General features: G+C 41.4%; 1 protein-coding gene across 2 annotated transcripts; it reads right to left on the bottom strand.

Moving 5' to 3' along the window:
• Nucleotides 1-118: 118 nt before the first annotated feature.
• LOC118119760 (Golgi reassembly-stacking protein 2) lies at nucleotides 119-6,219 on the bottom strand. Of its 2 annotated transcripts, none has more exons than XM_035174000.2 (10): nucleotides 5,974-6,219; nucleotides 3,603-3,683; nucleotides 3,307-3,510; nucleotides 3,131-3,217; nucleotides 2,918-3,048; nucleotides 2,054-2,183; nucleotides 1,837-1,966; nucleotides 1,601-1,681; nucleotides 1,388-1,501; nucleotides 119-953 (listed from the first exon to the last, which is right to left on the bottom strand). In XM_035174000.2, the coding sequence occupies exons 1-10, from the start codon at nucleotides 6,199-6,201 to the stop codon at nucleotides 718-720; spliced, it is 1,422 nt and encodes a 473-aa protein (XP_035029891.2). In that variant the 5' UTR covers nucleotides 6,202-6,219; the 3' UTR covers nucleotides 119-717. The 2 variants fall into 2 exon arrangements, with proteins under 2 accessions (XP_035029891.2, XP_035029890.2); XM_035173999.2 differs by having other exon boundaries at nucleotides 1,601-1,684; nucleotides 5,974-6,217.
• Nucleotides 6,220-14,528: the final 8,309 nt, after the last annotated feature.

The following is a 14,528-nucleotide window of genomic DNA, read 5'->3' as shown; positions in this document are numbered from 1 at the left end:
GTTTTCTGAGATTATACTGATCCCATGTGGCTTTGGCCGGTACTGCATCACTACGCCAAGGGATGCTCACAACATGAATTTAGGAGATGAGCATAAAAACACAAAGCAGAGGGTGAGATAGAGAAAATACATCAGTTTAATCAAACAGATACTTTTTTTTTTGTACAAAACCAAAACAGTTAAATATTTCATGGCTGCAACAGCAAGCAAACCTATTAAACTTGAAAATCCCCCATTAATGTAGTTGTGGAGATTCAGTAGTTCCACCCCTAAAGAAAAGATGCAAAGAAACTGAGTTGCACATTAGAAAGGAACCCGTTTACCACATTTTCACACTTGCCTAGAAAGTCCACATCAAGTTTGTTAACATATTACAAAAGAGTTGTGGCCTATTTTTTAAAGTTGTCCTGCAACAGATTTATTTACTCTGCAGAGGAGTTTGAAACATTCATGTCCCTTTATCTCACTGTCAAACCTACTGGATGGGACTACTTTTTTCTTTAGACAACCTTTTCTTAGGATATCTGACCGTTTAGCTGCATGTGTGAAAAACATCAGCGTAATTCCAGTGTCTGAGAAGGTGGAGTTCTCACACAACAATCTTCAACAGTGTGTAGGAGCAACTTGTCAACAAGAGTAGAGTGCAAGAGTGCAGCTAATAGACTGTATGTTGTAAAGGCTTGAGAGCGAACTGACAACCTCAAACAGTGCTCTCTGCTAAGAGGAGTCTGCAGACATTGGGATATTTATTGATTCAGATGTGGTTGCTGATGAAGAGACTGGCGTTCTGGTCAGTGAACTGTTCATCTGGAAGACGGAAGACGGAGATGATGTGTTTTGTGTAACAGCAGCAAATGTGTTCGCTGTGATGGGGGGAAGAACAAAGTCAGACGGAGGCAGAGTGACACCAGGAACCACACCGGGAAGGTTTAGTGGGTGAAATGGTGGAAGACCTGTGGCGTAGAACACAACATAAACAAAATCAGGACAGTGTTTGTGGAATGAAACCATAATTAAAGAATGCAGTGCCTCCGTACATCTCTGTGAGGGGAGGGTTAAAAATATATAGAGTTAAATATACAGTATGATTTTTAGTCTATAGTTTTTAGTCAGGCTGAACAATTGACAATCAATTATATCAAAATCCCAATATCTAAAGAGCAGAATTTTTGGGGGGGGGATAAAGGTAGAATGTCACATCAAATTATGCATTGAAGTGCTACTATCATATCCCTGGTCTACAAATCATATTCTTTAGATAAACAAATTTAATGTTCCCATGAAATTTGTGGACGGTAAGAAAAAGAAAAAAAAAGAACTACTGACTTAAAAACTTGATATTTTTTTACAACTAATCCAAGTTCACACCAAAAAAACAAGACAATACCTGGATGTTGTAATCCAAATCCAGAAGGCAACGATTGGCTAATGTCTGACAAGGACATTTTGAGGTTTGGCAAATTTGGAAATGGTGGAAGACCTCCAGGTAAGTGCATTAAACCTGTACAAAAGTATATATACATATAAGACAATGTTATGAGTAAGAGTAGTTACAAGTTTAGCCTGGAGAGCTACAAGCACAAGAATAATTTGGACTCACCTGGTATTGTCAGAGCAGGATTGACAGACAGAGGAATGCCTTGTGAGGGGGGGGCTTGGCTCAGCAGTGGAACTGTCGGGTCTTCTGAAAATAGTCATTACACAACATATTGTTGACTCCTGGTTTGTACCTTTTCTTTTTGTAATTTTGTTGGTAAACTTTTTTAAATTAATTTCACGTTATCTGCACATAATTAATTCAAACAGCTAATGTTAAACTGTTAGATGAGAGCGTACCTGTCGGTAGAGAGTCATCAGCCGGATTAGAGTTGACTGTCAGGCCGGAGAGAGACTGCTCTAATCCAGTCGATGCAGAAGACGATGACGCAGCGACTGGAACGGTTGGAATGACGGCAGAGAGATGGACCTGGTGACAAGAAATCGTTTTATCTCAGTTCATGCTCACGACATGCGGAACCAAGATGATATCAAAATGATGTTTATTCTGAGTTACCTCTGTGAAGCCATCTTTAGGTGAAGGAGATTCTTCAGGAGTCTCTGCAGGGAAACCGATCGTCTTGCCCTCTGCAAATGGGAGGGTAGGTATCCGGTGCAGGTAGCCATAACCAATCCCACAACCTAGACTGAGGTGAGAGAAATGCAGTGATTCTGTGAGGGCGTCCAAACATTTCACAGAAGCTTCAAAAATCAAAACCCCAGACACGATTTAAGAAACAATGAAATCATGTTGTATAGTAGCAATTTAAAATCCTGCCCAGTCACTGATGATTTTCCACACAAACACTATTGTTAAGTCCATGTGTCGATGGACAGGGAAATATTGATTTCTACATTTACTAAGAAAAGCAACGAGATCTAAAAACAGCATGTCTAATAGATATTGGCATAAACTGGAAAACTATGATTCTTTTATTTTTTTAAAACAGGATTAAAGAAGACTTTTCACCAAATGTTAAATGAGAAATTTGAGGGTTTTTTTCAGAATCATAGTTTAAAATATAAAAATACTTTTCAGAATTCTTTCATCCTTACCGAATTACATCAATCAAAAACAAATCAAGTTCTGAAAATAAAGAAAACTAAAACAAAACAAATACTTGCACTCACTCCAGACAGAAGCGGGAAAAGAATCTGATTTATATCAGGTAAAATTAAGACAAACTTAATTATTCCTGGTCGTAGTTGAAGCCAATATTTAACATCTACACCTGAAACAGCATTTATGTCACTGTATGTGCCTTAGACGAATCATTGTGTTCTTCAATTGGTTTCATAAAAATAATAAAACAAAATTCCTGTTTTTTAGCTGACAGAAGTTAAAAGTTCAGGTAGATGATTTCCTTGACGATGGTCATACCTGCCCTCTCCGCCCCATTGACCATTGGGCCTGATGATGACCTCGCGGCAGTTGTCTGTGTCCGTGCTGTAGACATACATCTTCAGCTCCTTCCCTTCATGGGTTTCAACGAGGGAGAACAGGTCCTCGCTCTGTTCAGAAAGCAGAGAGGGACGTTGACTCGCTGTCACCTTCATGTCAACACTAGCGCTACATCAAGCATCTGCAAAGTACCTCGCTCATAACGGTGTCAGCTCCTATGATGTAGTCAGAGTGGGCCCTCAAACCAGCCAGGGCCGCAGGTGAGTTTGCCTCTACTTCCTGTATGCAAAAAAATATCAAGTAACTCATTCACATTCATCTTTGAGTTTTTTTTTTTATGCATCTGCTCTTTTATTTGCAACACTCACCAAGACGTGCCAGATGTTTTCATTGGCTCCTTCAAAGCTGCAGAAGCGAATGCTGACGCCCAGCAGCCCCTGTCCTCCCCACATGTTGCTGGGCGTGACGGTCGTCTCCCTCACTGCCATCGACTTGCTGCTGTATAACAGCATCTTGATGGGCCTCTCCACGTTCACCTTCAGCAGCTCTTTCAGGGTGTCATTGTCTCTGCTCTATCGGCGGTCCAAACATTCACATCACGTATGAGACAGAGGAAAGCAGGTCCAGCAGCTACAGGTTGTTAATGTTCTGATAGGAAACTCACCAGTCTAGTCTCACAAATGGAAAGGATGAAATCAAAGAATGGCTCCAGGCCTGCTTGGCGACCGGGGGAATTCTCCTGCACCTGTAAAACACAGCATCATAGAGATAGGACTATAAAGCCTACATGGTGAGACATTAATGTGAAATACTTAATTCTGAGATGTAGGCAAAAGGCAGTGGTGGAAGAAGCACTCAAAACTTTAGCAGAATTACCAATGGAATAAAGTGAAGATACTAAATTTATAATATTCTATATTCAAAAGTGTACTAAAGTAATTATCATCAGCAAAGAAAACTAAGTAAAGAAAAGTTACTTGGTTCCTGTGACTGATAAATTAACATGACTTATCAGATTGCTAATATTATCACCTCAATTCATAAGTACTAATTCAAATGCCAACATTTCCCACATGTTTACCACCCGTGTAACACTGCTGGAATGGCTGCATCCAGGAATACAAATCAAATTTAGATCAAATAAATATTCAGAAGAATTTAAAAGGATGTCAAAATCTCTCCTATGAGGAGAAATAAAGTATGGTAATAACAAAATATGGTTTATCACTGAATCAAGAACAATAATCAACATTTTTTTAAATCATTGTCATTATTAGACATTTCAGTCTCTTTCTCCTTCTTCCTAATGTCAAAGTGAGACCAAGCTCATGTGACGGCACAGATCATGGTAACTCAAAAACACTTCCTAGAAGATATTTCTGACATGACTTAACTGGTTATCTTGCTTCTTTGAGCACCCCTCCCAGTTTGATTACTGCATTTCCTTAACAGATGCCTACACGTGACCTACAGAACAACTTAACCTAACAGAGGTGACTGCTACTTAGAGTGAAGGTATTTAGCAAATGCCCTTATTCAGACAGGGGTTTTACAATATGTGCAGAGGTTTACTTCTCAATATTAAATTCAGATAAGGCAGACTGAGAATTTAAAGATTAATTATTTATGATTAATCCAAATAAACAGCAACAATTTAAACATGGATGCGAAGATCCAACTTTTCCGTCCCACATACTGATCTCAAGGTATTGCCACCAACAGATATCTGCACACCTCAATAATAGTGAAGTCTTCACCACGCCTCACTGCATCAGGACAAACGTTCCCAATTGTGTATGAGCTAATCACTGTCTGTTATGAGTGAGTAATTTCATTGTACCCATTGTTGTACTGTGCCCGACTAAAATTTTACAGGAAACGGTGTCATTTACACAAAGCTTTTAGCCTAAACTTCCTCTGATATCCTCCTCTGGATCCGCGTTCACACGTAGACCACAGAGGACATTTAGGCTAAAAACATGGTGTAAATGATGAATTTGAATGTTGGGGCTTGTGGACGCTTGGAAGATGTATTGTACTGTATTTGAATTGGATTTGGCTGCAACGTTATTTACCTCTGAAACTCCAAAAGTGCTTTGTGGACTCAGACACTATAACCACCCCTCCATCGGCATATTAGACGGTGAGTAGATTTTCATTTCTGGGTGAACTATCCCTTAAACATTTAGTCTCTGAGAATAATTCACCGATCTCCATGAATAAAATCAGGCACATTTAGAGTACTGATATCAAAGAGTGTGCAACGTGGGACTGTGAAATAATATGAAACAGTAACAGAAGATTGACAACTGAAGATTATGTCTAAATCCACACTATGCGTGTCGTCCAGAGGAGGCCGCACCACCTCATCCAACTGTAATAACAGGGAGGTGTACGAGGCATTAATGGGATAGTTAGACGTTCTTTTGTTGGAAATCCACACGTGGGAGCTCCACGCCCAATTTTCCAGAAGTAAGGCAGTGGTTATTCCGGTTTCTCAACAAGGTTATCGCTCTTTAGATACAGTCTATGGTTATCACCTGCACACCATGACACAGAGGAGTTCACCCTGCCGGGCCCCGACAGGGACAGGAAGTCCGCTCATGTCGACCACCACTGCGCATGCGCGTGTAAATAAAGACCCGGTGTCAAATCGATCATAAACAATGATTCTGTTAACAAGCGTGAGGCGAATAAGCTGCTACGTAGAACAACGAGCAGCGTGAAAGACACACACGCAGACATGTGAGGTGTGCGTGTGAATGAACGTTTCTCCAGGTAAACCGGTGAGGGGCGTTAACTGCAACACTTCTTTCACACAACACGACAGATGACAGGCAGCTAGCTGTTAGCCACGAGCTACGTGGCTGATAAACTACAGAAACCTCTCCAGTCTCCCATCGCACGACTTCTACTGGATCCACGTGAGCTTGTTGATATTCACCAGAGGGATTTTAACAGTAATGTCTGCTCCTCCTCCAGGTCCCTGCAGCTAACAGAGTAAACACATGAACACAGCAACATCTGTCTCTTACTCTGAGGACGTGGTAGCCTTCAGTTCCTCCTCCTGGTATCTCGACGCTCTGAGAGAGCCCCATGTTTCCCATGAATGTGTGTGTTTGTGTGGTTCGGGGTGTTAGCAGCAGCAGGAAGCGGCTCTCCTCCAGATCATGTCCGTATAACAGCGCTGTGTTTCCGGCAGCTCCTGACTCCTGACCGCCTCCACTTCCGCTCCTGAGCAGCAGCAGCAGCAGCAGCAGCATCAGATCTCTGTGGCGGCTCAGTGGCGACAGGACAGGACTTCATTTATCCTGGTTTAGTTAGAGACAGGTCCGATTTTTATTTTCTTGTTTTGCAAAGATGGATTAACAGCTGCCTCCAGGGCCCCCACGCCCTCAGGGACCTTTTAGATGCAGACGATAATATCAGAAAGGTTTAGTCAAAATCGGGTGCACCACATTGCAGTGAGACAGTTAGATATACAGGATAAAACCAGTCAAGAGTTTTGGAAGGTGAGTGATGACTGTCTCAGCCGTCATCATCCTGTCAACACAGCTCAGTATGTGAAAGAATGAAACAGTCTGAGTGATGGAACAGTGATAATAAGGGATATCATCAATGCTTTGAAGAACACTGGGCTGCAGGAGCAGATTGATGTAAATGTAATTGAATATCTCTATAGTGCAGCCTCACAGTCACCTGACCTGAACATAAATCACCTAAGGAGTTGAAGTGATCTGCGGGAAGAGTTGGTGAAAATCCCTTAACCGAGAATAAAAAGACTCTTAACTGGCTACAAGGAGTGTTTACCAGCAACAATACCACCTATTGTTATCTCTGCCAGGGAGGTTGTGGTTTTGTCCCCGTTTGTTTGAACTTGCTGGATTACGCAAAAACTCCTTGATGGATTCCCATGGAACTCTGTAGGAGGATGTGGTCAGGATAGAGCAAATTACATTTTTGGCGCAGAAATGAAAATTCACTCATTATCTACTCACTCATCTACTCATCTAGTGTTTGAGTCCACAAAACACTTTTGAAGTTTCAGGGGTAACAGTGTTGCAGCCAAATCCAATACAATTGAAGTAATTGGGGACTCATTACTTCCATCACGTTTGGATCACCAAACGTGATAAAACCACAGAGAAAAAAAACATAAAATGCCTCCATACTGCTCCTGTGGTGTCATCCGAGTGTCTGTAAGCCCGGCTATTCAAATTTTACACGAAACGGTGTCATTTACACAAAGCTTTTAGCTTAAACTTCCTCTGATATCCTCCTCTGGATCCGCATGCAGTGAGACAGTTAGATATACAGGATAAAACCAGTCAAAAACAGTCATCCTGTCAACACAGCTCAGTATCGTCAGTGAAAATCACAGCTTTACTTTTCGAAATGTGTTTATTTATTTTTTCAGATCCCTGCTGCTTATGATCCGATTGTATAATCAAATCCGAGCAAAACCGAAAGCCAGAGAAGATGTGAAAGAATGAAACAGTCTGAGTGATGGAACAGTGATAATAAGGGATATCATCAATGCTTTGAAGAACACTGGGCTGCAGGAGCAGATTGATGTAAATGTAATTGAATATCTCTACAGTGCAGCTGCTCTTATCAAATAATTTGAAATAAACTTGCTCAGTATTGTGATTCTCCTCATTAATCATCGCTTATCCTGTCAGCCTTCTCTCTGCGGGCCACACTCATGATATTTTTAAATACACATTCAAGAGAATAGATATTGGTGTGAAAAAACACATCTCTTCTCTTTGCCCTTATTTTCGAGTTGAATACATTTTTATCCCAGCAGATTTAATTTAATTTTATTATCATCAGTATTTTGATATATTACGTATTCCTGTTTTTTTGTTGTACCTTTAACTTTGATAAGCACTTGGGTCAACCAAGTTGTTTTAAATGTGCTATATAAATAAAGCTGACATTGAAATTGTTGAGTGACAAAGTGCTTCACTAGAGGATAAAACCACAATTAAACAACAATGAAATAATAATGAAAAAAACTATTAAATGCTACATAGTTACTTTTTTTCAATTATTATTTTACAATTGGTCTCCTGCTTGAATTATAAATACCCAAGCAAACTGGTGGCTCCGACGAAGATCTTAAAACATTTCTGACAGACATTTAATTAATATGAGCTGTATATTTCTAATATTTAAAAATGTTTCTTAAAGTGACTACTGTGATGGAAATTTGACCTGGTGAGATTTCTGAAATAAAGAGACTAGAGAATCACAGTCTTTTAAGTAGACTTTATTCCTTGCAAGGAAGGTCAGACAATCATACAGCATGCGAAGAGCATTCTGCAGAGGGAATGACAAAGAAACAGTTGCAGGCGTATGCTTTTTATGCAGATGCAGTGAAGAGATGTGTGTGTGTGTGTGTGTGTGTGTGTGTGTGTGTGTGTGAACTATGTGTTGTGAGAACTCTGTCTGTGAGAACTACTGTATGTGTTGTGAGAACTACGTGTGTGAACTGAGTGAATATTAAAATCCCAGGAGATAAGACACAGACACATGCTGAAGGCCTCCTGGACACAGATGAGCACAGTCTCAGATTTGTGGCCCTGTTGCCATCTTGGCAGTTAAACAAGCAGAAATAGAGATGAATCAGATTTGAGATGAGTCTTCGAACATGTCACATCATATCCATTAACACCGTGGTTTGTTGTGGTCCCAAATTGTTGCTAAATGTCACACACACAACTGGAGACACTGTTGCAACACATCTTGGAAACCCGCCAGTAAGAAGCTCGCTCTTCATCCTCGCAAAGCTTCGACAGTTCACCACCACAGCTCAGGATGTTAATAAAAAACCACAAGAAGTGGTGAAGATTATTGAAGTCACTTTACCTGCACAAAAGATATTCAACAATTTTTGGGGGCTTTTATTTTGTAATCACTCCTGTTTGTTGTAATTCTCTAAAAGGTCCGTCATATTTAGGCAAGGCAAATTTATTTGTGTAGCACATTTTAACAATAAGACAATTCAAAGTGCTTTACATAAAATATAAAAGGCATCATGACAAATTAGTGTTATTTTATTAGATTGTTAAAGCAACACATTTAAACAGATTGTTCTTAAGATTCCAGCTTCTCCAATGTGAAAAATTGCTGATTTCCCCCATCATAAAAGTAAACTAAATAAGTTTCAGTGGGATGGAATGGGTGGGGTGTGTCTGTTCGTTTTTTCTGTAGTGACTTTTTGAAAATTGTTATTCGTATGTTTAGCGTATATGTATCTGTTTGTGTTTTCATGTAAAAAACGAAATATACCATGAAAAAGAAGCTAATTGCAGAGATCATGTTCATCTTTGGAAAATTACGATGTTTCACTGTATTTTCTGATGTGTTAGGCTTGATGACCATGTCAAATAATCATCACCATCATCATCATCATCATCATCATCATCATCATCATCATCATCATCATCGTCATTAGCAGCAGCAGCAGCAGATTAATCAGTAATAGAAACGGTGATTAGTTGCGGCCATTTAAAACTTACATTCTTCATGGTTCCATTGTCACAGATCTTTATTAGCATTCTTTACCACCAGTGAGTTATACACTTTACGTGTTGACACTTGCTCTTTTAAGGTGCAGATAAATAAACTCTGTATTTCAGCAGAAGCTTGCTGACGCCTTAAAACTCTGTGATCACCGCTCTGGATCGCTCTCGAAGATTTATTTCGTCTTCGGCCCAGCGAGGAATTTACAGCTGAAGCTGCAGAGAAAGAGCACTGTGCGGTTGTTCAGGCATTTAAAGCACAGACACGGGGGAGGCGGAGGAGGCGAGGACGACACTAACAAAGAAGTGGCCAGAAATGAAAATGTCCATAATTTGATAAATATCTATAGCTTGCTGGTCTCCCCGTCCAACACCCACTCACACACACATACATACACAGATTTCTGCGAACATCACGAGTGGTTACAGTCATGGTCCCCTCCACTTCTCTCTGTACACCAACTCTCTCGGCTCTGTCATTCACTCACATGGCTTTTCCTACCACAGCTATGCTGATGACACCCAGCTAATCCTCTTTTCCCCCCAATCTGAAACACAGGTAGCAGCACGAATCTCTGCATGTCTGACGGACATCAATCAGTGGATGTCTGCATACCACCTGAAAATGAACCTTGACAAGACTGAACTACTTTTCCTCCCAGGGAAAGGGTCTCCCACCCACAACCTGATTATTACCTTTAGCAACTCCGTGTTAGCCCCCGGACTTGACAGTCAACTCTCCCTTACTGCCAACATTACTGCAACAACACATTCCTGTAGATTCATCCTGTACAACATCAGGAGAATACATCCCCTTCTCACTCAGAAGGCGGCGCAGGTTCTGGTCCAGGCCCTGGTCATCTCACGCCTAGCCTATTGTAACTCCCTCCTGGCAGGTCTGCCTGCTAGTGCCATCCGACCTCTGCAGCTCATCCAGAATGCAGCAGCTCAACTGGTCTTTAACCTAAATTCACTCACACTACTCCGCTCCTCTGCTCCCTTCACTGGTTACCAGTGGCTGCCCGCATCCGTTTCAAAGCATTAGTACTTGCGTACCGTGCTGCGAACGGATCGGGTCCAGTCTACATCCAGGACATGGTCAAACGTTACACCCCAGCCCGTTCACTCCGCTCTGCTTCGGCCAATCGGCTTGTTGCTCCCTCACTGCGAGCTAAACACTCAACAAAATCATGACTGTTTGCTGTCCTGGCTCCTAAATGGTGGAATGAGCTCCCCAATGACATCAGGACAGCAATAAGTCTATACATCTTCGGCCGCAAACTAAAAACACATCTCTTCCGACTATACCTTGAATAAAAAAATACAAATAAAAAAACTTTAGTTTAAACAAATAAATTTAGTAGCACTTAAATGGCACTTACTTATAGCACTTTGTAGTTTGGCTTTCTTGAAGAAGATTGTACTTTCTTGATTCTTGTTGTTCTGGATTTGTACCCTCATGGTTGAATGCACTTATTGTAAGTCGCTTTGGATAAAAGCGTCAGCTAAATGAAATGTAATGTAATGTTTGTTTCTTAATGCCGTGCGTGTGTGAGTGCTCTTAAAACTCTGTGATCACCGCTCTGGATCGCTCTCGAAGATTTATTTCGTCTTCGGCCCAGCGAGGAATTTACAGCTGAAGCTGCAGAGAAAGAGCACTGTGCGGTTGTTCAGGCATTTAAAGCACAGACACGGGGGAGGCGGAGGAGGCGAGGACGACACTAACAAAGAAGTGGCCAGAAATGAAAATGTCCATAATTTGATAAATATCTATAGCTTGCTGGTCTCCCCGTCCAACACCCACTCACACACACATACATACACAGATTTCTGCGAACATCACGAGTGGTTACAGTCATGGTCCCCTCCACTTCTCTCTGTACACCAACTCTCTCGGCTCTGTCATTCACTCACATGGCTTTTCCTACCACAGCTATGCTGATGACACCCAGCTAATCCTCTTTTCCCCCCAATCTGAAACACAGGTAGCAGCACGAATCTCTGCATGTCTGACGGACATCAATCAGTGGATGTCTGCATACCACCTGAAAATGAACCTTGACAAGACTGAACTACTTTTCCTCCCAGGGAAAGGGTCTCCCACCCACAACCTGATTATTACCTTTAGCAACTCCGTGTTAGCCCCCGGACTTGACAGTCAACTCTCCCTTACTGCCAACATTACTGCAACAACACATTCCTGTAGATTCATCCTGTACAACATCAGGAGAATACATCCCCTTCTCACTCAGAAGGCGGCGCAGGTTCTGGTCCAGGCCCTGGTCATCTCACGCCTAGCCTATTGTAACTCCCTCCTGGCAGGTCTGCCTGCTAGTGCCATCCGACCTCTGCAGCTCATCCAGAATGCAGCAGCTCAACTGGTCTTTAACCTAAATTCACTCACACTACTCCGCTCCTCTGCTCCCTTCACTGGTTACCAGTGGCTGCCCGCATCCGTTTCAAAGCATTAGTACTTGCGTACCGTGCTGCGAACGGATCGGGTCCAGTCTACATCCAGGACATGGTCAAACGTTACACCCCAGCCCGTTCACTCCGCTCTGCTTCGGCCAATCGGCTTGTTGCTCCCTCACTGCGAGCTAAACACTCAACAAAATCATGACTGTTTGCTGTCCTGGCTCCTAAATGGTGGAATGAGCTCCCAATGACATCAGGACAGCAATAAGTCTATACATCTTCGGCCGCAAACTAAAAACACATCTCTTCCGACTATACCTTGAATAAAAAAATACAAATAAAAAAACTTTAGTTTAAACAAATAAATTTAGTAGCTCTTAAATGGCACTTACTTATAGCACTTTGTAGTTTGGCTTTCTTGAAGAAGATTGTACTTTCTTGATTCTTGTTGTTCTGGGTTTGTACCCTCATGGTTGAATGCACTTATTGTAAGTCGCTTTGGATAAAAGCGTCAGCTAAATGAAATGTAATGTAATGTTTGTTTCTTAATGCCGTGCGTGTGTGAGGAGTCATTTCTTTGCAGGATGAAAGTGTTGTGTAATAAATACCTGCTCTGTGCTGACATCATGTTCTCTGCTGTGCTGGGAGACAGAGATATAGACTGCTAAGTGAATTAGAAAAGCCTGTGTTAAGATGACAGAGCACAGGAGCCAAACACGAGTAAGCAGTTATCACGTCCTTAATGTTGTTGTTCATCATTTTAATTTCAGCAGAATCAGGCACATGTTTCCTGTCCGGTTCGGACCTATAGATCCTATTCAGGAGAGAAAGAAATGCAGCCCCCGCTTGAACGCTTTAGAGCTCTGGATGACATTGTGCGCTATAATCTTGTGCCGGGGTTGTTTCATTCATTTTGATAGCAATCAGTGCACAAATACTTGTTTAACTGCAGTGTAATTGCTCCTGGGCTCATTTATAAATTCTCCAACAGAGACATTTATTAGCAGCGTTTCAACTTCAACAAGCGTCACATTAGGTTTACACTCCCCAGCCGTGGAAGTTACAGTCTCTGGACTATTAATCTCCTGCTTAAAATTTACTTTCTGCCAAGATTCATCAAGCCGTGGACATGCAGTCAATAAGAGGAGGCTATTTAGATAAGTGTGACCCATTATAATTATTTCAGAAGTCGGAGGTGTTGCAGTTTGTTCTGTTATCGCTGCTTTGCTTTGTCAAGGGGACAAGCTTTGGCTGGAATGTGAGAACAAACTGGACAGATCACAGATGCAAGTACACACCTTTTACACACAAGAGTCTTTGTAAGCCCCAGGAAGAATTTGCACCGATACAGACCCACAGTTCATTCAGTTTTGATCAAAACAATTTGCAGTAGTCAAAAATAAAGTATAATTAACTAAAAAAGATAGAAATGAGTAGTTTGAGTTACAAAGCTATTTTATATCTGTTTCATTGTACTGTGCATTCTGTTCATCTTAATACTGTGTGCCCTTCCCTTGCTCCTCTTTTCTCATAACATGGTTCATGTGTCTAACGCAGTCTCTTAGCCCATGTTTCTGCCTCGTCATTCCCTTCAAGTCCCAACGATTCACAAGAGAAAATTGATTATTACTTGATTCTGAACCCAAGTTGTAACTTTATTTCTTAAACTCTGTGTCAATTGCATGTAGTTAGATTTCGTGTCTCCATTATCAAAACACCGTTGTGGCATTGTGTGAAAAGTAAATATGTCTGGATGTGGACAGCAACACCACCAATAACCTTTAAATTCCTCAAACATAACAGCACAATTCTTACCAACTGTGAATTATACATAAATAACAGTAAACTTCTTTCTTTTCAAAAAGCCATTGCTTTGGGTGTAAGACTGGGGGGAAGGGCTGGAAGGCAGCCTGCAGTCAATATCATCATCATCATTTCATTAGACTTGCCTTACACAATCGGAACGTCAGTATCTATCAGGAAGCTAGTGTGGCAGTGATTCCCACGGCTGGGGTTTGTATTTGGCACATCAGGAAAATCACTGACATGATTCATAGTCATAAAAGAGAGAGCCGTAACTCGAGTAAGAAGGAACAGATGGGCGAGCGTCCTGCAGCATGTTAGAGGAAACTTTGCATATATACAAAACATGTTTGTGTGGAAATAAAATAAAGACAGTCTAGAGAGACAGTGTATATTTTTTTTAACCCTCCCGGAATGAGGAGATTATAGCCGGTCCTCACTATTTCAAAGGGCTGTTAATGGATTTAGACTTGCTTTTAGGGGTAAAGTTATGTTTAGGTGAGGATAAGAGTTTGGTTCACTTTAGGGTTCGGTTTGGACTTAAATTAGGGTTAGGGTTGAGTTAGGGTTGAATCGGGGTTGAGTTAGGGTTAGGGTTGAGTTAGGGTTGAGATAGGATTTGGTTGAATTAGGGTTGAATTAGGGTTGAATCAGGGTTAGGGTTGGGGTTTGTGTTCGTGGTCTTCATTTCTTTGCACTGGCCTATTGATCCGTTAGAGTTGGCTTGAATTACGGTCAGGGTTGAGATAAGGTTAGTGTTGAATTAGGGTTAGGGGTGAATTAGGGTTAGGGTTGAGTTAGGATAAAGGTTGAATTAGGGCTATGTTAGGGTTAGGGGTTAG

Source organism: Hippoglossus stenolepis, chromosome 13 (genome assembly GCF_022539355.2).
Source record: "Hippoglossus stenolepis isolate QCI-W04-F060 chromosome 13, HSTE1.2, whole genome shotgun sequence".
NCBI classification, from domain to species: Eukaryota; Metazoa; Chordata; class Actinopteri; order Pleuronectiformes; family Pleuronectidae; genus Hippoglossus; species Hippoglossus stenolepis.
This window is presented reverse-complemented; position numbering and strand designations above follow the sequence as displayed.